This window comes from Coffea arabica, chromosome 7c (genome assembly GCF_036785885.1).
Source record: "Coffea arabica cultivar ET-39 chromosome 7c, Coffea Arabica ET-39 HiFi, whole genome shotgun sequence".
Lineage (NCBI taxonomy): Eukaryota > Viridiplantae > Streptophyta > Magnoliopsida > Gentianales > Rubiaceae > Coffea > Coffea arabica.
The window spans coordinates 15,529,872-15,556,036 of NC_092322.1; the positions used below are offsets into that span (position 1 = coordinate 15,529,872).

Here is a 26,165-nt window from a genome sequence, read left to right on the forward strand (position 1 = left end):
TTATTAAATTCATAAGGCTCAAGGCATGGCAAAAACCAATGTTTTTAAACTCGGACCGGTCAGTGGACCGGAGAGGTGGCCGGTTCGCGGTTGGACCGGTCCGACCGGCCGGTTCAAAGGTTCACTGTTTTTTTTTTTTTTTTTTTTTTTTTTCTTGTGTTAAGTACTAAGCAGGTTTCATTCTACACTTGAACTTTACCAACATAACTTAATTTAAGTTATGATAATAATAAATTTTCTAAAAGTTATACATAAAACATGGAATGATAAATATAATTAAAATATCATAATTCACCATAAGTTTTCATAAATTCATTATAAACATAAATAGATACAATCCAAATGTTCACCAATTATCACAAATAAAAACACAAAAAATAAATAAATTAAATATTAAAATTCTTTTACAACCGTTAAAAAAATCCATAAAAGAGTTCAAGTTAAGACAAAGTATTTGAATAGCAAACTTTTATCAGTGGCATGATAAGCAACCACACCACCTTCACAATTTCATCAACTTAAGCTGAAAAAGTTAAAATTTTATTATAAAAATATAAATCTAATTGCTCAAACTAAAAAAAACTAAAAATTTTTGAAAAACAAATATATAGTTAAACACATAAAAAATTAATTGCTACTAAACATTACTAATTAACATGTTATATTAAATTCAATGATCCTATACCATTAATTATTTTAAATTCAATTATCAATAGCTTCGATTATGTGCCAACTACCATATTTTTGACCAGCCCAATGTTATTATTTGTAATTCCTACCCAATTCCTACACGAATGTGCACTACTTTTGCAAAAATTTCATCCTTAATTAATCGAATAAAAATAAAACAAAAATGAGGGAAACATATGAAAATTGAGGGGAAAAAGAAGAAAATGCAAAAAATCAACTAAAGATAATAATATAGAAAAAAAAACCTTGAAAAGAAAAAAATTAAACTTACTAAGATGTTGGAAAACAAGAAAAGTTGAAATTTTCAACTTGTTTACAATTTGCTAAAGATAATAACCTGATAATAATGGTGAAGACTTGAGAAAATCTTGTTGTGGATATTTGAGTTAAAAATGGTTAAGAAGAAAAAATTAAAAAAAAAATAGGAGAAGAACTTGATGTTTTAATATATTTTTTAGTCAAGTAGAATTCTCAACAAACTTAACTACAGTCTAGCGGTGAGATTGTCATATCCAAACTTGGAGACCCAGGTTCGAATCTTAGCTACACCATTCTTGATATTTTATTGAAGAATTTAAAAAACCGCCAGTTCACGGTTCTTAACGGTTCGCACGGTTCGTCCGGGTTTCAACGGTTCTCCATGAACTTCCGGCTTTAGCATTAGACATGGCCGGTTCGCGATCCAACCGGTCGAACCGGCCGGTCCGGTTCTGAAAACATTGGGCAAAACAGGAACAAATTGTGGCTCATCATGCGTTTTTTTCAGGCTTAGATCATGGCAAAATCGAAATAAACTGTTGCTTGGGGGGGCATTAAAAACCCACATGCAGCACAACGGCGTAGGACCGGCGAATTGACTGAAAAATATGTTCGCGGAAAACATAACAATCTTTCTTTGAAAAATTGCTGTCCACACAAGGCTAACTTGGTAAGCCTAAGAGCAAAATATCTAGTCCTTTAGAACTTGAATTTGAGACATGCACCATTTCTTTTTTACTGTCTACGATTTATTTAAAGCTTTTGTCACATTTGAATGGTGATGACAGATATTGCTTCTAAAGCAAGTAGGGCAACTTTGGCCACATGTAATTTGTAACATTCATTTGTCGTCTTCTTGCAAAGTCAAGTCATCCAGCCATCTTGATCGTAATTGATAGCACCCTCTAACATGGTGGATTGGCTAAAACAAGAAATCTTGACTGCAATTGATAGCATCCTATAATAAACGTGCCAAACTTACATTACCAAGTAACGAATGGGTGTTTTAGAAGCCAAAAGGAAAATGGATTAGGTTCCAAGAATAATTTTTTTTTCTCTATTTTGTCCCCTCTCACCCTTACTTTCTATCCTCTCTCTATTGAAGTTCTTAACTACTTTTTTAACTACTTTTTCTCTATATCGGAGGGATTGAACAGTTGGAACATTTCCCTTCTTGGTTTGCCTCTCTCATTTTCCTTGCTTCAAAGTTCATCGGGATTGAGTGAGGACTAAGCACGACGATCATGCTTCATCTCTCTCTCAATTTCCAGGCTCATTTGACTCTCCAGAAAACCCAGTCTTACTGTTACAGGAGACCTCTCATCTCTGCTTCATGTTGGTTTTTATGTCCCTCTATGTTAGTATTCTATTTATTTGGCATAAAAGAAAGAGAAGAATCCACCGTTCTACTGGAAAACGATTTCCAACATCTAATTCCTTCTATGAGAAAACACTTGCATCCAAAGGATGGTTTAAACTTTTTATCTTATATCATGAATGTCATACAGATGGTCGAATTTGTAGTTTCAAGTCAAAAGACCATTAATAGAAAAGAAGATTACTACTTCATTTCATCTTCTCTGATATAAGGATTTTGCTACTTACCCACTCAAAGACCCTGACAGATTTGCCCTGATTGTGAAGATGAAAGGAAGAAAGAGCAATTAATTAATTCCGGTGTGTTTCAATATGAAAATGAAAAGCTATGGCAAGCTTTCAAATGGGTTTGTGTTTTGAGGATACACTGTGAAGAAGGTGAAGAAGAGTGTAGTTTAAGTGCTGTTTTTTGTTGGTTGATTTTTCATCCATATGTGAAAAGTGAAATAATATTTTTTTTTTTAAATTTTTTTAAGTGTGTTCACTTAGTGGTTGACAAACAAAGTAAATAACATTAAATTGATATTTTGTTAAAAAGCATGTACTGTTGATAAGTATTTCATAGACACATATGAGACATTTCTTTGTTTTATTTTACATAGTTTAATAGGCAAATGACTCATACATTCTTGATTCTTACAACTTGTGCGCATTAGGCGGGTGGAATTTAGCAGGGCTAGCAAATTTTGACTGTGGGGGCAAAGCCCATTTTGATAATTCTAATTCTAATTTGATATGATACTTGAAAGTCACCTGGTCCTGTAGGTCCATAGGAAAATCTAGACAATTTTTTCAAGGTGTTGTATGTAGTATATCCATGTAGTAATCAATTCTTATCTTGTGCATTTGAAGCAATTACCAATTTGTTTGAATCATTATAAGTTATTTTCTCCTTTTTCATGTTAAGCCCAGAAGACATTAACTCTAATTGTGCTGTTCTTCTTTGTCCCTTTTTCTTTTGAGCAGTCGCTCTGGAGACTGGAGTTCAAGGATTATCATCCCCGCCTAATTCTTCTGTCTTAGTATGATTTCTTATAAACATCTAAATTTACTTTATTTTTAGGGGGTTCTTGTCATCCATGATGAAGTAATTCTTTCTCTTCAATCTCCATGCAGTGGGTTGACCAGAGTAAAGAAAGAATTAGGAAGCTATTGAATGAAGTTGACTATTCTGTTTCTGCCTATGATACCGCCTGGGTAGCCATGGTCCCTGATCCACATTCTTCCCAGGCTCCCCTTTTTCCCAAGTGCTTAAATTGGTTATTAGATAGTCAGCTTCATGATGGCTCATGGAGTCTTCCTCATCACCATCCCCTATTGCTTAAAGATGTTCTATCCTCCACTCTTGCGTGCGTTCTTGCACTTAAGACATGGGGGATCGGTGAAGAACACATCAAAAAGGGTAATTTCTAACTGGCTTTTTCTTTTCTTTTTTTTTTTTTGGATGCAAATCTGAAATTTCTCAAGTATATATGCCTCTATGAACTTTCACTGGATTGATGCAAGTTCCACACTAATAGGTGTTCGCTTTATTGAGTTGAATTTTGCTTTAGCATATGAGGAGTGCCAGTTTTCTCCAGTTGGATTTGACATAATATTTCCAGGCATGCTTGATCATGCAAGAGATTTGAGCTTAGGTTTTCAACTGGAACCCAAACTCTTAAATGACTTGCTTCATAAGAGGGATATGGAGCTTGGAAGGTACATCTCTGTCATGTTGTATTGTAATCTAATTATCTCTGGCTTCATTTGACAAAATCATTTTTCTAGATATGCATAGAGGTGTCAAATAAGTGACTTGAGTGGGCTTGGACGGGTCCTAATTGAGTAATAGGTATAATTGGGTCAATCCATTTATACTCATTTAAATAAATGGGTACCATTTGATGTCCATTTAATAAATGGGTAAAGGTATATCCAATTACCTATTTATGAGTCACTTAAAATTCTATTTTTTTTTAAAAAAAATTTTCGTATATTATTTAACAAGAAATAATGGTATTTTATTGTTATTAAATTGGTAAGAAATTCAAATTTATTTGTTTAACACACACTAAAATTGAGTTTAAATATATAATTATTTTTAAATGGGTATAAATGGGTGATCTGAGTCAACCCACTATCTATCAATTAACCAGGTTTAATTGGATACCCATTTAGGCCCATTCAAAATTAATGGACAGGTTTGGACGGGTTTAGGTGAGTCAACATAATTAGGTTGTGATTGATACATACAGTGGAGCCTAATGGTGCTATATGAGTAATTATTATAATGTAAAGTTCTTTTGGAAGAAGTAGAATATCTAAGCTGTGAATTGGAATAAAGAGCCAAAGAGGAATGCGGTAATCCTTCCTAAAATTTTGGACTATTTTCACTTTGCACCCCTAACATCTTCAAGCATTCTTACTTTTCATACTTACATTTGTTTTGAGAACTGCACCCAAAGTTTACCACAACATCCCAAATCACCAAAAATATTCACAATGCAAATAAAAGAAGGCAAAAATTTAATGGTGCATGCAATTTTCTTGATTTTTGATAGACTGATGTCACTATTAATTCCACCCCAAGGATGCACGTATTTCAGGTGGAGTACTTGAAGAATTTTCACCTACTTTTCTTAATTAGTTTATATTAACTGGCGTGGTTTGAAACAAATTGGTAAATTGATTGTGCTAAGTGTTTACAAAAATGTTTAAGGTGTGAAGTGGCAGTAATTGGTATCTTTGGGAGACTGATTGACCAATGTATATATTTGAAAAGGTAGATAGGATGAAGAATTTGAAAAGGTAGAATTTTTTAAGCAAAATGATTTTGCAAGAAGAAGTTGAATCCAACAATTATGAATGTTGTAGTAGTCATTATCAGGTCAATCAAGTAGCATAATTGATTAATTTAGTCGGAAGACTAAATTAGTTTAAAATTGGTTATTTATAGGGGCAAAAACTTGTGTAGATCGAGTAGTGTCAAATTTGGACATAACCTCTCACGTGTAGAGGCTTTTTCTCTCTCTCTTGGGAAGAGAGCTCCTTTCCCCTTGGTGGGAACTCCAAACTTTTGAAAAAATTCAAGCAACCAATGAACAAAGTTCAAAGTTTGCATCGAAACTAAAATCCAGATGCTAAGTTTGGGTGCCAGGCGGATTCTAAAGGCCAAGTGTACAACGCACTGTCGGATAACAGCCACCATTAAGAAGCAGCATTAAAGGTTGTCATGAAGATGGAACTGGTCGGAGAATAGGAAAAAACACAAAAAAAGGGGAGAAGACATAAGTACGGCTGGGGGTGCTTTTCCTAGCAGCTGGCAGAAGCCTCCTTCATCTTTGTCAAAGGGAAGACGGCTTGTCCAGGTAGTATACCTGGCTTTGCTCTTGTTTAGTGTTTTAGTCTTTTTGTGTTTGTCGTCTCTGTTCAGTGTGTTTTTCTGGTTTGGCTATCTGTTAATTCTTCCTCCATAGTGAATGTCCTTGCTCTTGTTTAGTGTCTGAGTCTTTCTGTGTTTGTCGATTCTGTTCAGTGCGTTTTTCTGGTTTGGCTACCTGTTTTTTTTCCTCCATAGTGACCGGGGATTAGTGTGGGTCTAGTGGTAAGAGTCTAAGCTCCTTCTGTGTTTCTTCTGTGTTGTTATGGAGGAGGATTTGGCTGAGGTGATGCAGAAATTTGCCCTCTCAGAGAAGGAAGTGGGAAGCACGCTTCTAGATCTGGGGGACCTAGATGAAGGAATAACTGAATGTAAGGGTAGTGTCATAGGCAGGATAAGAGGGGAAAAAATAGTGAATTTTACAGGTGTTAAAAATTTTGTCACAGTGGCATGGAGTTACCCTAAAGGTCTTAAAGTGGCAGAATTAGGACCTAATATCTTCCAGTTTACTATCCCAGACTCTAAGGATAAGGATAGGATTGTAGAGGGGGGTCCGTGGATTATAGACAATCAGGTTCTAGTGCTTAGGCATTGGAAGATTGGGATTGAGGAGGACGAAGAGGCTTTTAGTTTAGCTCAGGTGTGGGTGCAAGTGTGGAATCTACCCATCCACTGCCTATCTAAGGCAGTTGGAAAGAAAGTGGGAACAGTCTTTAATGAGGTCAAGGAGGTGTTAATCCCTCAAACTGGAGGGAAGGAAGGGAAGCATATGAAACTTTCAGTTATGATAGATATCAGGCAACCTTTGTTGAGAGGAACCTTGGTGCAGATTAATGGGACGAGCAAGTGGCTGTCGTTTAAATATGAGAGGTGTCCTGACTTCTGCTATAGTTGTGGTGTCATAGGACATTCTGAAAGGAACTGTAAATCCCCTGTGGTGGTGAAGAAGGGTCAGGTTCAGAACCAATATGGGCCCTGGATGAGGGTGTTTGGGGGCAGAAGCTCTCCTCAAAAAGAGGGGAGCTCCAAGATCTGGACACCACATAGACAGGTCTGGAAGGTGAGAGATGGGGAAATGGTCAGGATAGAGGAGCTAGAGAGACAGGATAAGGAAACTGGTTTAACTCTAGTTAGGGAGGGCAGTAGACCAGATGATGGTAGGGGGCAAGAGCTACAGGAACCTGGGGTGGAGAAGCGTGGATCTACTGAGGCTGTAAGGGAGAGAATAGGTAGGATAAAGCCTTTTTGGAGTGTTGATAAGGAGGTAGAGAAGGGGGAAGAGAGGCAAGTAGGTAGGGACATAAGCACTGAAATGATGGAGGAGTGTCCAGAGGAGACTAGATGTCCTGGTTTAGCAGACAATGGGGGTATTAAGGAAGGTCTGGAGGCCCAGGAGGCCATAGGAAAGGAGATGGTACAAGAGTTTGAGAATGGAAAAGGAGGGGAAGGGAGAGTACAAGACAGATTTAAGGGCGGAGTGGAGTTGGACTGCATCGAAATTGATGAGTGTATCAGTAAAGAAAATCAAGGAGAACCCAGGAAAGAAGGGAAGAGATTCAGGAGAGTGAATTCTGGTTCAAGGAAGTCAAGGACTCCCCTTAAGGAGATAAATGGTACCAAGAGGAAGTTTCAACTGAGAGATGAAGATATGGAAGAGGATGGGGAGCAGGAACTCTTTGGTAAAAGACTGAGAGGGGTCCAGAAGGAGGGGGAAGACCTGGTAGGAATTGAAGGGGGAGGGATCAGCCCACACTGGTCCCCAAAGGACCAATGAGAGCTATGGTGTGGAATTGTCAAGGTGCAGGGAGCCCCTTGACAATTCCCCACCTGAAGGAGGTTAATAACCTCCTCTCCCTCAATTTGATCTTTTTGAGTGAAACAAAGAACAAGGCTAAGTATATGGAGAAGGTGAAAAAGATTCTGAACTTTGACAATTGTTTTGTGGTAGAGGCTCTTAATAAATCTGGAGGTATGAGTGTAATGTGGAAGGAGGATACTAAGGTTAAAGAAATTAAACACTCTGCCTTTACCATTGAAGTGCTTCTTGAGGATGAGGATGTGAAGAAGGAGTGGTGGTTGATAGGAATTTATGCTAGCTGTGATAAACAGGTGAGAAAAGGGCAATGGGAGGTTATTAGTAGGAGGAAAGCTGTTTGGGGGGAGGACTGGATTATTATGGGGGATTTTAATGACCTCTGTTCTAATGAGGAGAAGTGGGGGGGGCAGGGTTAGAGAGGAAGGGAGTTTCCTGAATTTTAGGCAGTTCATCCAGGAAAATCATCTGGTTGATGTGGGGTTTGAAGGTAATCCCTGGACCTGGTGTAATCAGTGGCAAGAGGGTGAGATCAAACAAAGGCTGGATAGGGGGCTTAGTAGTGAAGGTTGGAGTAATCTTTTTGAACATCCTAAGTGCACTCATGTGGAAAGTTTAGCTTCTGACCATAGTATGCTGATCCTGGACACAAATCCAGGGGAAATTAGGAAGAGAAAGAAATTCTTTTTTGACAAGAGATGGACCCAGAGAGAAGGAGTGGGGGAGGTGATTAAGAAGGCTTGGGGAGAGGAGGCTAGGGGGTCTAGAATGTTTAAGGTAGTTTATAAAATCAAGAGATGTAGAGTTGCCTTGCTGAAGTGGAGGAATGGCTTTGTGGAAAACTCTAAGAACAGGATCTCGACCTTGAAACAACAGCTTTTGGAGGAGAAAGGGTCTGAAGCTGAAGGTAGGAAGGGAAGGGTTGCTGGACTGAAGAACCAGTTGGTGAGAGCGTACAGAGAGGAGGAACAGTACTGGAGTCAGAAAGCTAGGATAAATTGGCTTCAAGAAGGAGATAAGAATACTAATTATTTCCATGCAGTGGTGAAGGGGAGAAGGAAAAGAAATAAGATAGGGAAATTGCAGAGAGAGGATGGATCTTGGACCACTGATGACAAGGATATAGCTGATGAAGTTGCTAGTTATTATAGGCAGCTGTTCAGGTCTGCTAGGACTGAGGGTCTTGAGGAGGTGCTGGAAGGGATCCATAGAACCATTACTGACCAAACCAATGTTAATCTAACCAGGCCTGTGGAGGAAAATGAGATAAAGGTAGCAATCTTCACTATGAATCCTAACAAGGCACCAGGCCCTGATGGGATGACACCCCTCTTTTTCCAAAAATTCTGGGGTACCATTAAGGAAAAGGTGGTGAAAGCAATTTCAGCTTTTTTTCATTCTGGTCATATGCTCAAATCTCTGAATCATACAATTATCTCTCTCATCCCTAAGGTGGACCTGCCTATAGACTTGAAACAATATAGGCCAATCAGCCTCTGTAATGTTCTCTATAAGATTATTTCCAAAGTCTTAGCAAATAGATTGAAACCTGTCCTGGAACAATGCATTAATAAAAACCAGTCAGCCTTTGTCCCAAATAGACAGATCCTGGATAACATAATCATTTCCCATGAATGTCTTTATTTTCTTAAAAACAAGAGGCAAGGTAAGGATGGCTATACTGCTATCAAGCTGGACATGTCGAAGGCCTATGATCGAGTTGAATGGGACTATATGCAGGCAGTGATGGAAAAAATGGGCTTTAATCAGGTGTGGATAGGGTGGATTATGGAGTGCATTAGGTCGGTCTCATACTCCTTCAATATTAATGGAGAAACTAAAGGATATGTGATCCCTTCTAGAGGCATCAGGCAAGGTGACCCACTGTCACCTTACCTGTTCCTTTTGTGTTCTGAAGGGCTCTCTAATCTGTTAAGGAATGCAGCTAGACAGGGGCAGATTAGTGGACTAAGGATCAGCAAGAATGGGCCTGCAATAACCCACTTATTCTTTGCTGATGATACTCTAATCTTCTGCAAAGCTGTGGGGACAGAAACGAGAAAGTTAAAAGAGATCCTGGATCAATATGAAAGAGGGTCTGGCCAGGTGATAAACCTGGACAAATCATCTATCTGTTTTAGTAAGAATACAAAGGAAAGGGACAAGGAGGAATCATGTGAGCCACTAGTAGCAGGAGTAAAGACAGTGAATCAAGGTAAATATCTAGGCCTCCCAATGGTAATCTCAAGGACAAAAGGACAAGTCTTTGGCTACATCAAAGATAACATCAAAGCCAGACTCAATAGTTGGAAAAACAAGCTCCTAAGTGCAGCAGGGAAGGAGGTGATGTTAAAAGCTGTGACTATGGCCATGCCAAACTATGCGATGGCCCGTTTCAAGTTACCTGTTACACTCTGCAAGGAAATCTCAGGAATGATGGCTAGTTATTGGTGGGGGGAGTCAGAAGGGAGAAGCAAAGTACACTGGTGCTCGTGGGGCAAAATGATGAAGGCAAAGATGGAAGGAGGTTTGGGATTCAGGAACCTACTGTGTTTCAACAAAGCAATGCTGGGAAAGCAGATTTGGAGATTGATCAGATATCCAAACCTGTTGGTAAGTAGGATTCTGAAGTCTAAATACTACCCCAAGGATTCCATTCTGAATTGTGGGACCCCCAAGAATGCTTCTTGGTTTTGGCAGAGTATTATATCAGCAAGAGAGGCAATCAATGGGGGCATATTGAAAAGAGTGGGATCAGGGAAGAGCATAAGAATATGGAAAGACCAATGGATTCCAAATAACCTAAATGGAAGGCCAACTACTAGAATGCCAGCAGGTGGAGAGGAGCAAAAGGTGGAAGAACTGATTTCAAATTTCAGATGGAAAAGGAATGAGATATACAGGAGGTTCAATAGGGAGGATGCTGAGAACATTTTGAAGATACCCATCAGTATGTCAAGGTCAGGGGACATGCATTTCTGGACTCATTGCAAGAGTGGGGATTTCTCAGTTAAATCATGCTACCAGGTACTGCTTAAGGAAGATAGAAGTATAGAAAGGGGAGCAAAAGGAGAAGCTGGATCGAGTTATGATGACTCCAACAAACAAATCTGGAAAACTCTTTGGAGTCTGAATATCAAGCATAAGATCAAGCTTTTTATATGGCGGTGCATTACTAACACTTTAACAGCCAGGGAAACAATCTTCAGGAGGACAAAACAAGGATCACCTGTCTGTTCAAGGTGTGGAGATAGAATGGAAACGGTTGAACATATTTTATTCCATTGCTATCAGGCTCAGAAGGTATGGGAGTTAGCACCAATCCAGTGGGATGGAATCCAGAATCAAACAGGGTGCTTCAAGAAGTGGTGGGCAGCATTAAGTCAAGCTACAAGCAGAACTGAAGGAAGACAGCATATTGCCTTGACTGCTAACATACTTTGGCAACTATGGAAGGATAGAAATGAGATGGAATTTGAAGGGAAACAAAGAGAGGGTCTGAAAATTGTGCAAAAAGCCAGTTCAGAATGGATGGAATATGAGGAAGCTTGGAAAGGAAAGAATGAGAAAAGTACATCAGAAACAGATGAAGCTGTTGGAAGTGCACGGGAAAGAGGAAGGAAGGGGGGAGAGCTGATGGAACTTCAGATAGCTACTAAGAAAGCAGCAGTGGGACATAAGCTGGGGATTGGCATCGTAGCTAAACAGGAGGGAGGGAGGATCAGAGCTGAATGGAAGTTAGTGGAAAGGAGTGCGCACAGAGATACTCAAGATGAAGCTGTGGCAGTAAGATGGGCGCTAATGAAAGCAACTCAACAGGGATGGCAAAGAATCAAAGTCATTAGTGCCAACAAGCAACTCATTGCCTTGCTAAAAGCTGGGAAAGGTGATAATCCGAATACTGCCACACTGATCGAAGACATAAATGTGTTAGCTAATCTGTTTCAAGTGTGCTCTTTTGAGGTTAGGAATATAAGTAATATGTCTTTAAGCAATCACATTAGTCATTATGCACTGAGCATACTTATGGATGAGGAGAGATTTTTTGGCTCTCCTTAAGTGTCACGGTACACTTTGTAAAGATGCTTGAGCCTTTGCTCAAATGTTGTACAGGTCGAGAATTTATAAAATATCTGCTATCGTTTCCGGAAAAAAAAAAAAAGAGTAGTGTCAAATTTGCCACATCCTCTGGAATTTAAATGTTTAGAAATCATGGCAACACATTGATGACAGACTTTACTCATCACTGGATGGCACCTTACTCATGCTGCCTTGATTGAAACCTCAGCCCACCACCACCACCAACCTTCGCCTTCAATGCCTGGAACCTCAAAACCCCACATTCTTTATCCTTAATCTCCATCAAACCTGCCGCCATTGTCAGCTTTGTTTTCTTCCATATCTTCTTCTCCTCTTTCCCCAAAACATAAGGTGGGGATTCCAAATTACTTCTTATCTACATGGATTTTCAAGAATATCCAAATTTTATTCCCAATATTTCAGAACAAAATTTAATCAGAAATCAAAAGCAAAAGAAAAGAGAAAATCAAGATTGTGGCGTTTGTAGATTATTTTTTTTCCGTTTGGAGATCTTGCCAGGAATGGAGATGAGTTTGGGAGAGAAGGTAGGAAGAAAGTTTATTTGTACGTCTCTTGATCTTTATGGTATCTCTAATCTTTTGATTTGTACGGTTAGTAGCTCTTTTTTTGGTGCAAAGCTTTCCATTTATATCTCTCAACACTCAAGTTTCAAGGCCGTGTATTAGAGATACCTATGGAATATTGACCAGTTTAGGTCTCTCTCTCTCTCTCATGTTTTTTACACTGCTTCAAACTATTGTGAGTTTATCTGTTTATGTCATTAAAATTGTAAATTTGTAGAACATTTTTTGAGAAAATTGCTTGTGTGTGAGCTAAGTTAGTAGCCAATGGAACTCAATTTTACTGTGGGGTGAAAGCTCCAATAGGTTTGATTCAATCTACAAAGAGGACAAAGGATTGATTTTGGGTTTTTTGAAGTTTGAAGACCAAACAAAGTGCCAGAGATGATTTTGGGGTTGGGGAAGGGGTAAGGAAGGGAGGCAGTAAGATGTTTTGATAATGGTGGTGGCGGTAACCGGTGGATGTGCAGGAGTGGTGGGAGTGGGAGAGGGAATGAAGGAGGCGAGGGGGGAAGTGAGGAAGGGGTTTGGATAATATTGGTGGCAATAAGCAGGTGGGCGTTTGCAGAACCCTTGGGGGAGAGGAAGTGAGGAAGGCATAGTTATTAACTGGAGAGTGATTGGTTCATTGGGGTATCGGTTCAATCAGGGTTGGATAGTTCAATCATGAGTTGGACAATAATTATATAATATAATATAATAAAATATTTTAAATTATAAAAATAATAAATTTTTAAGTTGATGGTTTAATCAACGGTTCAATCGATGGGTTTTTTTAAATCACCAGTTTAACTGTTGAATCGTTGATTAGCCAATAGATTTGTTGTTTGATTGATCTAATTAATGACCCAGTTCGGTCTTATGACTAGTTCATTGAGTTGATCGGTTCAATCGTTAAGTTGGGCCGAATTTTATAACTGTGGGAGAAGGGATGTTCACGATGGTGGTGGACAGGAGGCGGTCATTAGGTGGACATGATGATGTGGCATTATTTATACCACTCGATCTACGTGGTGGGCCTGTAGACCGAGTCTACACAAGTTTTTGCCATTTATAGGGGCTATTCTCAATTAGTTTATGTGTGGTTTTATGGTTTCATTAAACAAATAATTTGTGCAGCAACTTAAATTTTGTAATATTAGTAGCATTATAACACGAAGAATCTCAAAGATAGGATGTTCATTGTAGTAAAATAAATAAATAAATAAGGACACATATGTGATTCATAATTGCCTCTAAGCCCCTAAAGTATCTATCTTTTCTTTGTTGCTCTTATCATTTAGAATCCGTGAGAGCCACTCAAAGAAGAGTGAGGCATTCTTGGCATATGTATCCGAAGGATTGTTAAAGTTACAAAATTGGGATATGGCCATGAAATTTCAAAGGAAGAATGGATCACTCTTCAATTCACCTTCAGCAACTGCAGCTGCTGCTATTAATGTCCGAAATCCGAGTTGCCTGAATTACCTTTATTCGGTTATTGACAAGTTTGGCCCTGCAGGTCTCTTTATTTTCAATGTACCCAAATTGATACTTACATAGCTATCTTATGCTTCCTTACTGCTGCTGCTGCTGCTTCTTTTTGTTGGTTTTTTCAGTCCCAGCAGTTTACCCTTTGGATATATATGCACGCCTTTGCCTGGTTGACAATCTTGAGAAGATGGGCATTTCTCAATATTTTACGAATGAAATTCAGTGTGTATTGGATGACACATACAGGTAATCTTCTGATCTAAAATTATGGGGCTTAATTAATAAACTTGCTTGGCTTAATTTTTTTTTTTGATTTTACCAAATAGGGTAATGAACCTCAAATTAAAAGTTCACAATTGCATGTGGTTTTACAAGTCAATATCTTAGTTAATATCATTCCAATGCTATCTTAGGCCAGCACTTGCTCAAAACATGAATTGCATGCATTAAATATCTAGAAGCAAGTTGTGGATGGATTTTTCTTGATTTGTTCAACTTATTGACAATTAATAACATCCACACAAAAAAAAAAAAAGATGCTGGCTGCAGGGTGAGGAAGATATATTTGCAGAAACATCGCACTGTGCCCTGGCCTTCAGGTTATTACGAAAGCATGGTTATGATATCTCCTCAGGTAACTGCTAAAGCGTTTGCACATTTTGCTAAATACTGGTGTGTTTTGCAGCCCCAATGTCTTGCATAATTCCCACTTAGCACCATCCAATTTTGTTATTGACGCCATGAACCCAAACTTATTAAAAAGTTCCTTGTCACCTCAAAGGCTTGCATTTTTAGTGATGGTAGACCAAACCGTTCTTGGTCACTCTTTTTCTTTTTGTTTTTTGGATGAAATTAGTATAGACTGAAGACAATATTTAGCATTGAGAAGGAAAGGTTTTGTTGTATACCGGTGTTATTTATATGTTAGCTTTAATTGCATATGAGATTATGGTAATTTCTTGATTTTAAAACTTCGCCCGAACCGTCCAGTCGAACCAATCAAACAGTTAACTGGGCTGCTTTTTGTTATGCTTCAAATTTGGATGGGTTTGAAAAATCTATCTAAATTTTGAAATCCAATCGAACTGTCCAGTTGGACTAGTGATCCATCAAACCTGGGTTATTTTTACTAAATCATTATGGTTCGTGGTCTAATCCATTGTTGTTGGCTCTTAAATACAAACAAGTAGGTCCTGTGCATTAAATGCAAGGATGAGAGTAGAGGTGGCAAATCAACCCACTTAACTAAATTTACCCATATCCGCTCATGAATAGATGGGTATGGGTGTGTTAAATTTTTGTACATGGGTATAAATGGGTTACCCAATAATACCCATTTATTAAATGGTTATTATTGGGTAACCCATCAAACCTTTTTTTTTTTTGTCAAAATGGTAACATTTGTATTGATTTAAACTTGATAATACAAGAGCACTTTACAAAAGGAGCTCATTGCTCTCATAATCTATTCTTGCTAGATCTTTAATCCAGCCCGGGAAACATGATTCCCAATATACATCATTAACTAGCTTCAAGGCAAACTTTGCTAGCCTATGACACACTTCATTCCCTTCCCTATGTATAAAAGAGAAGTTGCATTGCTCAAAAAACTCCCTCAGTTTTTGTATGTCCTCCAGTATCACAGCACAGTTGCTATTGTTGCATGAGACGATTAAGATACAGTCTATCACATTCTTGCAGTCTGATTGTACTTCGATTCTTCCCCAGCCTGCTGCCTTTCCAAATTGCATTGCATCTCTAATTGCTGCAGCCTCCTCAATTTCTGGTTCCCCCAACTTCTCCTCCATTATGGCCCAAGCTTTCAGTACCTCTCCTTTCCAGTTTCTAGCCACTATTCCTTTACCAGTTCTGATCGACTGTGTTGAGATTGCAGCATCAGTGTTTATCTTGTACACACCTTCCATTGGAGGCTTCCATCGTCTATCATACTGATTTGGAGTTGCTTCAACAATGCCAGCTCTACTTTCTAGTTCCACAGCTTCCTTGAATTCCATCCACTCTTGTTGAGCTTTCCTTACCACTGAGATTTCCTCCCCTTTTGCGTTGTTGAAGACTATGTGGTTCCTTGCCTTCCATATTTGCCAGAGGAGATTAATTGTTAATTCTATATGCTCCTTGCCATTGACTCTTTGAGTTGCTTCTAAGATTCCTTCCCACCATCTCCAAAAGCAAGCCTGCAGATCTGTTAATCCATCCCAGTTGATTGGACTGAGTTTCCAGATTCTCTTTGCATATTCACAATCAAAAAACAGATGCTCTATAGTTTCAATTCCATCCCCACAGCTTTTGCATATGTTGTTCCCCCTCCCTGTTCTGCCGTGCACCAAGTCATTGACTGGAAGACAGTTGTGTAGACATTTCCACATAAAATGTTTCAGTTTGTGTTTGACGTTTGTTCCCCACAACTTCTTCCACATACTTTCCTTCCTGTTATGACTACTTGTCTTCTCCTTGAGCTGCATTGTTTTAGTTGCCTGTGCCTCCATTTCCTTTGCTAGAGTATACCCTGACCTCACTGTATATTCCCCATTCTTTGAGTGATGCCAGATGATCCTGTCTCTCCTTTGGTACATGCTGAGTGGTATCCTTACAATCATTTGGGCCGTCTCTCTGCTGAACACTTGATTTATTAGCTCCTTATCCCATTGTCCTTGTTTAATCAGGTCTTTGACATATTGGATGCTTCCCAATGCTGGTCTATCATGTTCTATCCTACCATCTCTTGAACCAGGTATCCATCTGTCTTACCACACCTTGATGGTACTTCCATCCCCAACTTTTTTTCTTATTCCATTTATCAAAAGGAATCTGGCGTTCATAAGACTCTTCCATAGGTATGATGCTGAAGTAGGGGCATGCTTCATCCAGTCAGATTCTCTTTTCATATATTTAGCTCTCATAACTCTACTAACAAGCCTGTTAGGCATAACAATGATTCTCCAGAGTTGTTTTGCTAGCAAAGCTGTGTTGAACATTTCCAGATCTCGAAAGCCTAGACCTCCCTTTCCTTTAACCTCAGTAAGTGCCTTCCAATTGGTCCAGTGTATTTTCCTTTGATGCTCGTCTGCCCCCCACCAGAACCGTGCCATTTGTTTACTAATGTCTCTACACATTCCTTTTGGAATTCTAAAGCATGACATTGTGTAATTTGGGAGTGCCATTATCACTGATTTCAGCAATACTTCCTTTCCAGCAAGACTCAGTAGATTTCTTTTCCAGCTTTGTATTCTTTGTGTTACACTTGCTTTTACTTCCCCAAACACCTGATTCTTTGTCCTCCCTATCACCATAGGAAGACCAAGATACTTCTCACTGAATGCTTCTCTTAGATTTCCAAGTATACTGCATACTTCCTGTCTGGTATCCAAATCAGTGTTCCTATTGTAGTAGATAGCAGACTTGTCCAAGTTGATTAGCTGTCCAGACGCTCTTGCATATTTGTTCAGCAGCTCTTGAACCTTCAAAGCTTCCTGGTTTGTGGCTTTGCAGCAGAGCAAGGCATCATCTGCAAAAAAGAGATGTGTAATGGGGGGCACTTTCTTCCCACTTGGATTCCTGTCCACAATTTACTTGCTGTAGCTTTGTTTATCAAGTTTGAGAGTGCCTCCGCCACAAATAAAAAAAGGTAGGGGGATAATGGGTCTCCCTGTCTTATGCCCCGCTTAGGTTGTACATATCCTACTTTTTCTCCATTAAGATTAAAAGAATAGGAGACTGTAGAGAGGCAATTCATAATCCATCTAACCCAAATGCGACAGAAACCCATTTTTAGCATTATTCGTCCCAAAAAATGCCATTCCACTCTGTCATAAGCTTTAGACATGTCAAGCTTGATAGCCATAAAGCCTATTCTACCTGTTCTTTTATGTTTTAGGAAATGCATAACCTCGTGAGCTAGGAAAACATTATCTAGGATCTGTCTGCCTGGCACAAAGGCAGATTGAGATTCGGAAATGCACTTAGACAGGATCTTTTTCAGCCTATTTGCCAGGATTTTGGAAACAATTTTAAAGAGGACATTGCAAAGACTGATTGGCCTGTAGTGATTAATATTAGTAGGAGCAGACACTTTTGGGATTAGAGTAATCAGGGTTTCATTGACTGCCTTCAGCATATACCCACTATGAAAAAAACTCTTAATAGCACTTACTACATCCAAATTTATGATATGCCAATATTTCTGGAAAAAAAGAGGTGACATACCATCAGGACCTGGCGCTTTATTTGGATGCATAGAAAATACAGCAGCTTTGACTTCCTTTTCCTCCACAGGTTTGATCAAATTTTCATTCATCTGCTGAGAAATTGTATGGGGGACACCATCGAGAACCTCATCAGTGTTAACCGGTTGTGATGTATTGAAGATGTTGCTGTAATGATTACCAATCTCATCCACCAGTTCTTCCTTTGTTTCACACCAGCTTCCATTCTCTTTTTGCAAGGCTGAAATCCTATTGTGTCTCCTTCTTATTCCCACAGAGGCGTGAAAAAAGGCAGTGTTTTTATCTCCGTGCTTTAGCCATTTGTTTCTTGCCTTTTGAGCCCAGTAGATTTCCTCATCCCTATATGCCTTGCCCAACTTGCATTTCAGATCATCTATAGTGTCCCTCCTTTGACCAGCTTCCATCTGCTTGGCTTCCTCGATTTGTTTTTTCAACCTTTGTATTACCTCTCCTGAGTTGTTCCTTTTCTTCCTACTCCATTCCATCAATGCCAATCTGCATGCTTTGATCTTTCTTGTCACTTAAAAAACCTGGATCCTTGTTGTTGTTCCTTCCAAGCATTCGAAATCACAGTATTAGTTCCCTCCTCAAAGGTCCACCTCTGGTCAAAGTAAAATCTCCTCTTGTAGTTCTTCTTAACAGGTTCAGTATCCAATAGAACAATACAGTGATCAGATGCTTCCTTATGCAAATGTGTACATCTTGCATTCTTGAAATGTTGGATCCATCCTTGATTTGCTAGGCATCGATCAAGTCTTTGCTGGACCAGCCCACCTCCCTCCCATTGATTAGACCAAGTCCATGGCACTCCTTCAAACCCAAGGTCTATCAGTGCATTACTTTCTATGAACTCTCTAAAATCTTTGAAACTGCTCTCAGGTTTCTCCTCATTTGATAGTATATCATTTAAATCACCAGCCATCATCCATTGCTCTCCCCACCTTCCTTTTTCTTGGTTGATAATTCTCCACTGTTCCCTCCTTATTCTGTCATCAGTGCTTGCATACACTCCAATGAACCACCAACTGAACTGTTTATCTTTTTCCTCAATCTTAGCCTCAATGTAAAAACCTCCACTATTGACATACACCACATCCATCAAACCCAATTAACTCATTTAGAATTCTCTTCCCCCCAAGTCTCTTCTTTTCCCCCACCTTTTTTTTTTTCAAATTTTTTATTTTGTCATGATGTTAACTACTTTTGTTTTATTATTATTATTATTATTATTATTTGTTGGTTTTATCTTATTATTTTATTTTCTCTTAGTTTGTTAACTTGCTCATTTTTTAGCATTACCAATTTATGATAAATTTTAACATATTTTCTTATCTTTATAAAATGAAATTTTAAATTTTTATATGAAAAAATGTTAGGGGTTCAAAATTTTTGGATTAAGTTTTTATATTAATTTTTATAGTACTTAGTTCAAATTTTTATAGTCTTATTATTCAATTATTAAATAATAGGTAATTTTGTGACATAGAGTATAAATGAAAAAAAAATTGGTAATTAAATTTATTGAACATTATAAGTAAATATTTAAAACTAATGATGGGTACAAAGAGTGGTAAAAATTGATAACTTAGTTTGCAAAAATAAATTTAAATGAGTTTACAAAAAGTTAAAATAAATGGGTTATAAATAGGTAATTGGGTTACCCAATTCAGTTTTTGACTTACCCATTTATACCCATCTAATTAAATGGGTATAAATGAGTTGACTCACTTATACCCATTACCCATTTTACCCAACCCAAACCCGTCCAAGTCACCCATTTTGACACCTCTAGATGAGAGGGACAGGTTGTGGAGCATTTATACATGTAGTCCGTATCACTTTGGTATTAAATCCTCTAATTCTTTTAAATTTCCAAATCTACCCCTTTTTTTGTTTATTGTCCCATTTCATTTTTCTAAAATTATACTTTAGCTTTAAATCGTTTACAAAATTTTGAATTACTGATGTAATTTCATGTTTCTTATCCTCATAACTATTGTAAATTTGATAAATGAAGAATCAAAGCACTTCATTTTCTTTCTTTTTTTAAAGGAATTTAATTTCTAATTTAATCGATTGGCCAAATATGTATAGAGAGGTTATCAATGGACTGTATGATAACATAAGTAACAACTCGCCCATTTATTATATATTTATGATGTGACGAGTTGGTAATAATTCATTAATGGTAAGCCCAATGATTTTGAACATAGTGACCCTTGTTCCAGTAAATTTGTGGTTGAGTTTCAAACCTTGGGTAATTTGGCTTGAATATATTTAATTGGTAACTTTGATGTGTATAATGTCCAAGATAAAAGTTTGAGATGCAATGTTGTAGTATTTGGTAACTTTAGGGTGCAAAGTGCCAAAAAATGTTAATGATGCAAATTAGAATGACTAAAAACATTAAGCGTGCATAATGAAATTAGATTTTTCAGTAATTCAAGTATCTTTTGCGTGTGCCCATAAATGATAAGAGAAGATAAAAAGGTTCTTGAATCGATTTTGTAGATCCATTAATTGGTATTCTGGAAGATGAAAGCGCTTCCAGTTATTGTTGTAATGGATCCTGGAACGAAGTAAATGCTTTAGTGGAAGTATATCAGGCATCACAGATGGCGGTACATGAAAATGAATCAGCTCTAGAGAAACAAAATTTATTATCGAAGCACCTCCTGAGGCAGCATATTTTCAATGGCTGTGATTCGAAGGGATTCCCTAACCAAATCTTCCAACAGGTAATTCTCCTTATATTTATATTACCACAGCCTATTTGATGCTCTAGAAATTTAGGACTAATATCACTATGATCACTTAAAAGTGCTCTGTTAGTTCTCATTTTGCATCCCAACATTTTAGTTTGAAAATTTTGCATCCTAAAATTTTAGATGTATTTCGGTTTGTCCAAATTGTCTATATTCAAATGAAATTGACAATGATCATACGTTACAATCTTTCCATTTATGGCAATTGTGGCCAATTGGTCGAATTATAGAAGTCCATTGCATGTTTCACATGGAGTGATAATAAAGTTTTGTTGATTCCATTGCGACTAGTGAAAATTCGGGAAAAATGAGCAGTGTCCAAACTTGACGACTCAGAGTATCTAAAGCAAAAATTGGAGGTGCAGTGAGAAAATGTCATAAGTTTTAGGTTCCAACTATTATTTTTTAATAAAATTTAGGACTGGCATCCTACCTGACCCTTACATGGAGTTTTCCCAAAAAAAAAATGTCAAAAACTTTATTGTTGTAAAGTGGAAGCAACCATTATGTGAAGACGTCGTAGGCAAATGCCAGATTGCAGCTATCTTCCTCGAACAGAGGGGAGCTCTGAGGAAAAAGGGAGCAACTTAACCCACCTAGTCTTGCCTTTAGAAAGGAGGAAAGATCGGATACTGTGGCAGTTTAGATAGTTAAATAGGACTGGCATCCTCTCTGACCCTTACATGGAGTTTTTCCACAAAAAAAAAAAAGTAAAAAACTTCTTGTTGTAAAGTGGAAGCAACCTATTATGTGAAGACCTCGTAGGCGAATGCCAGATTGCAGCTATCTTCCTGAAACTGCCTTTAGAAAGGAATGCAGGAAAGATCGGATACCGTGGCAGTTTAGATAGTTGAATAGGAGTGGCATCCTCCCTGACGCTTACATGGAGTTTTCCCAAAAAAAAAAAAAGTCAAAAACTTTATTGTTGTAAAGTGGAAGCAACCTATTATGTGAAGACCTCATAGGCGAATGCCAAATTGCAGCTATATTCCTCATATGGAAAAAAATCAAAAACTTTATTGTTGTAAAGTGAAAGCAACCTATTGTGTGAAGACCTCATAGGCTAATGCTAGATGGCAATTATCTTCCTCAAACGGAGGGGGAGCTTAGAGGAAAAAGGGAGCAACTTAATCCACCCAGTCCTGCCTTTGGAAAGGAATGCAGGAAAAATCAGATACTGCAGCAGTTTAGATAGTTGAATAGGCCTGGCATCCTCCCTGACACTTACACGGAGTTTTTCCAAAAAAAAAAAAAGTCAACTTTATTGTTGTGAAGTGGAAGCAACTTATTATGTGAAGACCTCATAGGCAAATGCCAGATTGCAGCTATCTTCCTCAAACAGAGGGGGAGGTCAGAGGAAAAAGGGAGCGACTTAACCCACCCAGTCCTGCCTTTTAAAAGGAATGCAGGAAAGATCGGATACTGTGGCAGTTTAGATGGTTGAATTCCAAAAAAAAAAAAAAAAAGTCAAACTTTATTGTTGTGAAGCGGAAGCAACTTATTATGTGAAGTCCTCATAGGCAAATGCCAGATTGCAGCTATCTTCCTCAAACAGAGGGGGAGGTCAGAGGAAAAAGGGAGTGACTTTACCCACCCAGCCCTGCCTTTCAGGAAAGATCGGATACTGTGGCAGTTTAGATAGTTGAATTCCAAAAAAAAAAAAAGAAGTCAAACTTTATTGTTGTGAAGTGGAAGCAACCTATTATGTGAAGACCTCATAGGCAAATGCAGATTGAAGTGGAAGCAACCTATTATGTCAAACTTTATTGTTGCAGTAGTTTAGATAGTTGAATAGGATGCCGTCCCCCAAGAGGCTGGTGCCACGGAGTCTGCCATCGCTTCAAAGGATACTACTACTAAATAAGATGATGTTGGCCAACCTCCTTAGCCGAATCAGTCTCTGTTGCTTAATTTACAGACTCCATGTACTCACTTGAAATGAAGCCAAACAAACTTCTGGAATTGTCAATTTCATTTTCAGGTTGAATATCTTCTCAAGTTTCCATCCCCATTAATTTTGCCACGGGTTGAGATCAGGAAGAACATAGAGCATTACAACGTGGATAGTGGAAGAATTCTGAAAACTTTATACCGGTAAACTTCTGGTCCTTTATTTTATAGAAAAAGCATGTTTGCTCTTGTTAGCTATAGTTTTTAAGTTTTTATCCTTCCTTAATTCAAGTATTGTTAATTATGTTCTTAACCATCCGTCAGCTCGTCAAATTTTGGCAATGAAGATTTGTTAAGGTTGGCAGTCAGAGATTTTAATCACTGCCAACTCATTCACCGCAATGAACTGGAAGAAATAGAAAGGTATGTGGAAGATTTGAACATATTAGCACTATTTTGCCTTGCTTTTATCATGGTGAATTAATTTGTGAGTGATTCTAGTGAATGATTGCACACCAAAACAAATGAGTGAATTGAAAAATGTACACTGGTCGGGAAAAGTGATGCAATTTGAAAATTTTGAACCATGAACCACCATGATTAAAAAACTTTGTGATGGACAAATTTTTCAAATAAAATTCTTATGTATAATGTGCTCAAAATTTCTACCTTTCTATACGTGTTCTTTGGACACTTTAGTTAATTGCTTGATCAACCACATAGCGATTCAATATGAATTTATTGACCACTTATTGATCCTATGTTTGTACCCCAGTATGTCCTTAGAATTGTTAAAATGTTATACAATGACCAAATCATGAATATCAGATTAAAGATTACAAAAATTTGCCTGCTAGGGCAGTTTGAACTTTGATAATTCTTGGCAAATTTTTCCTGGTGAATTTGGATAAAAAAATCGGGGTACATATCAACGCGAGTATGGGTAAAAAGTTAATTCTACCCTTATCGGAAATTAAACAAAAAGTTCACCATTTGCCAAGAAAAAGAGAGAGAGTGAAATAGAGTTGGCAAATTTGTGCGGTCCAGAATTAGAAAAAAGAGAGATATCAAAAGAAATAGGGGTACATATCAATGCCGAGTATGGGTAAAAAGAGAGAGATCAAAAGAAATAATTTGTGCGGTCCAGAATTAGAAAAAAAAAATAGAGTTTGTATACCAAATTTTGTAAAAAATGTACAATGATAGCGTCAATTACATCAAAAGCAAACTGTACCTGTCCCAATTTCCTCAGCAGACAAGTTCAATCATGTGATATACATGCCTATAATTAATTGCTTGCACACGAAATTCCATTTGTTATATAAATGAATTGGTTGTATTCATTCAAATCCATTTTACTTCTCTTTCTCCACAGGTGGTATACGCAGAATAGATTGCACGAACTGAAGTTTACAAGACACAAGGCTATATATGGCTTCTTTTCTGCTGCAGCAACCATATTCTCACCTGAACTATATGAAGCCCGCATGTCATGGGCCAAAAATTGTGTACTGACTACAGTGACTGATGACTTCTTTGATGTGGGAGGTTCTGAGGAGGAACTAAGAAACCTTATTGATTTACTTGAACGGTGAGTCTCTTTGATCCTCTTCTCACTATTCTGAAATCTGAACATTCTTAGCCCCTATACTATGTATATAATTTCCTAAGTAATAAGATAATGTCTGCAAACTACAGGTGGGATGTGAATATCAGCAGTGATTATTGCTCAGATATCAGCAGTGATTGTTGCTCAGAGAATGTCCAAATCGTATTTTCAGCACTGCGTAGTACCATCTCTGAGACTGGAGAGAAAGCAAGCATATTGCAGGGACGCAATGTAACAAGCCACACGAAAGAGATTGTGAGATGTCTACTTCTTTCATCTTCTTGCTATTGTACTCTGATGTATGCGTATGGGTTATCCAGTTCGCTCTCTATAATATATGATGACGATTCTTTAAATGGTTTATTACAGTGGCTAGAATTGTTCTACGGATTTTTTAGGGAGTTTGAATGGACTAGAGACAAGACGGTGCCAACATTGGATGAATATATGGCAAATGGTTATGTATCATTCGCCCTGGGGCCGATACTGTTCCCTGCCATTTATCTTCGGGGGCCAAAGCTATCAGAAGAAGTTGCTCGACATCCTGAAATGCGGTCCCTTTATAAGCATGTTAGCACTTGTGGTCGGCTTCTTAATGATATGCGCGGCTTTGAGGTATAAGATATTTCTTCATTGATTTTTGCCGTACGTTCTTATTAATTGTGTTTATCTGCCATCCTTCAATTTTGAACCGATTCTTATTGATAATATCACGCAGAGGGAAAGAAAGGAAGGAAAACTAAATTCTGTGACTCTACGACTGAGTCCAGATGGTACGGTTAGTGAAGCAGCTGCAATTGAAGAGGTGAAATTGCTGATAGAAAATGAAAGGAGGAGACTGCTAAGATTGGTTGTGCAGAAGGATGGTAGTGTAGTTCCAAGAGCTTGCAAGGACATGTTTTGGAATCTAAGCAGAATACTACATCAATTTTACTTCAACAATGATGGATTTACATCAGAAGTGGAGATGGTTGATCTCGTAAAAGCAATTATTCATAAGCCAATACCTTTGGAGGATTTTGAATAGCTTCTCTAAGGATCAAACGAGTCCGGTTATGGGAGGAGGTGATGATTGTTAGACACCCGCAAATGGAGATCCAAATAACTAGGTTTTGAAATTTGCCGTCTCGTGTACAGGTTTTTCAGTGTAGCTTCTCCAAATAAGTAGGGCCAAGCTGCGTGTATCCCTGGACTAGAGTGGGCTCGACACAGCTCGGGTTTAAACGTTGGACCGACATTAATCTTTAATAAAGTTCAATTCGATTAACGCCCAATCTAGATAATTATATATGTTGGTATATATATATATATATATATATATATATATCATTGATATAGTACGTATATCATATATTTAAATTAATGGTTTGTCTAGTATAGGGTACTTGTTAAAATATATTTCAGGTGTTGTATTTTTGAAAATATAAGATTAATTTAATTAGAAAAATTAAATATAGAAAATATATAAATATAAAAGAGGATAATAATTATTAGTATGCTTTTATATATGATAGATTAGGTGAATATTAAATATGTTAATAAATGTCTTAAGATTACCTATTAGAAAAATTTTTAAATTAATTATATATCTTATTATATATGCTATTTATAAGTCATATTTAAATGTATAATATTACATATTAGTCTCTCTATCCTACTCTTATTGTAATAGTTTTCCCTTTTAACTATTTCAAAATTTGAATTCGGCTACAATTGTTCTGCTGACATTCTTGTCTTACCCTTGAAAAGAGATAATGTAGAATAGTTAAAAATATTTTATTGGTTCCATAAAAGTGCTTTTATTGAGAGAAAAGACTAAGGGGCGCTTGGTTCTTGCTTTGGAATTGGAAATGGAATAATTCCTAGAGGGTTCACCAACGAGGGTTTTGGTCAATTCCTCTCAATTTGGTCGGGAATCATGAATGGCTAAATTTTAAGGCATGATTCCAATATTTCAATTTCCATTGCATTGGACCAAGCGCGCAGTATTGGAATTATTGTAATTCAAAATACCAAAACTCCCA

The 26,165-nt window shown here is 37.7% G+C and overlaps 1 protein-coding gene across 2 annotated transcripts; it reads left to right on the forward strand.

Annotated features, from left to right (window-relative positions):
- The first annotated feature begins 2,083 nt into the window (after positions 1 to 2,083).
- On the forward strand, positions 2,084 to 25,408 carry LOC113698700 (ent-kaurene synthase TSP4, chloroplastic). Of its 2 annotated transcripts, XM_027218607.2 has the most exons (15): positions 2,084 to 2,283; positions 2,593 to 2,703; positions 3,292 to 3,347; positions 3,442 to 3,727; positions 3,846 to 4,026; positions 13,444 to 13,661; positions 13,759 to 13,879; positions 14,170 to 14,267; positions 20,389 to 20,615; positions 22,624 to 22,736; positions 22,857 to 22,955; positions 23,908 to 24,123; positions 24,231 to 24,396; positions 24,511 to 24,756; positions 24,860 to 25,408. In XM_027218607.2, the coding sequence occupies exons 1-15, from the start codon at positions 2,193 to 2,195 to the stop codon at positions 25,166 to 25,168; spliced, it is 2,538 nt and encodes an 845-aa protein (XP_027074408.2). In that variant the 5' UTR covers positions 2,084 to 2,192; the 3' UTR covers positions 25,169 to 25,408. The 2 variants fall into 2 exon arrangements, with proteins under 2 accessions (XP_027074408.2, XP_027074409.2); XM_027218608.2 differs by lacking the exon at positions 2,593 to 2,703 and having other exon boundaries at positions 2,085 to 2,283.
- Positions 25,409 to 26,165: the final 757 nt, after the last annotated feature.

Coding starts and splice junctions, on each gene's coding strand:
- LOC113698700 (XM_027218607.2), top strand. CDS start 2,193: ATGCTTCATCTCTCTCTCAATTTCCAGGCTCATTTGACTCTCCAGAAA. Junction 13,662..13,758: donor TGACAAGTTTGGCCCTGCAG/GTCTCTTTATTT, acceptor TGGTTTTTTCAG/TCCCAGCAGTTTACCCTTTG. Junction 22,737..22,856: donor ATTCTGAAAACTTTATACCG/GTAAACTTCTGG, acceptor ACCATCCGTCAG/CTCGTCAAATTTTGGCAATG.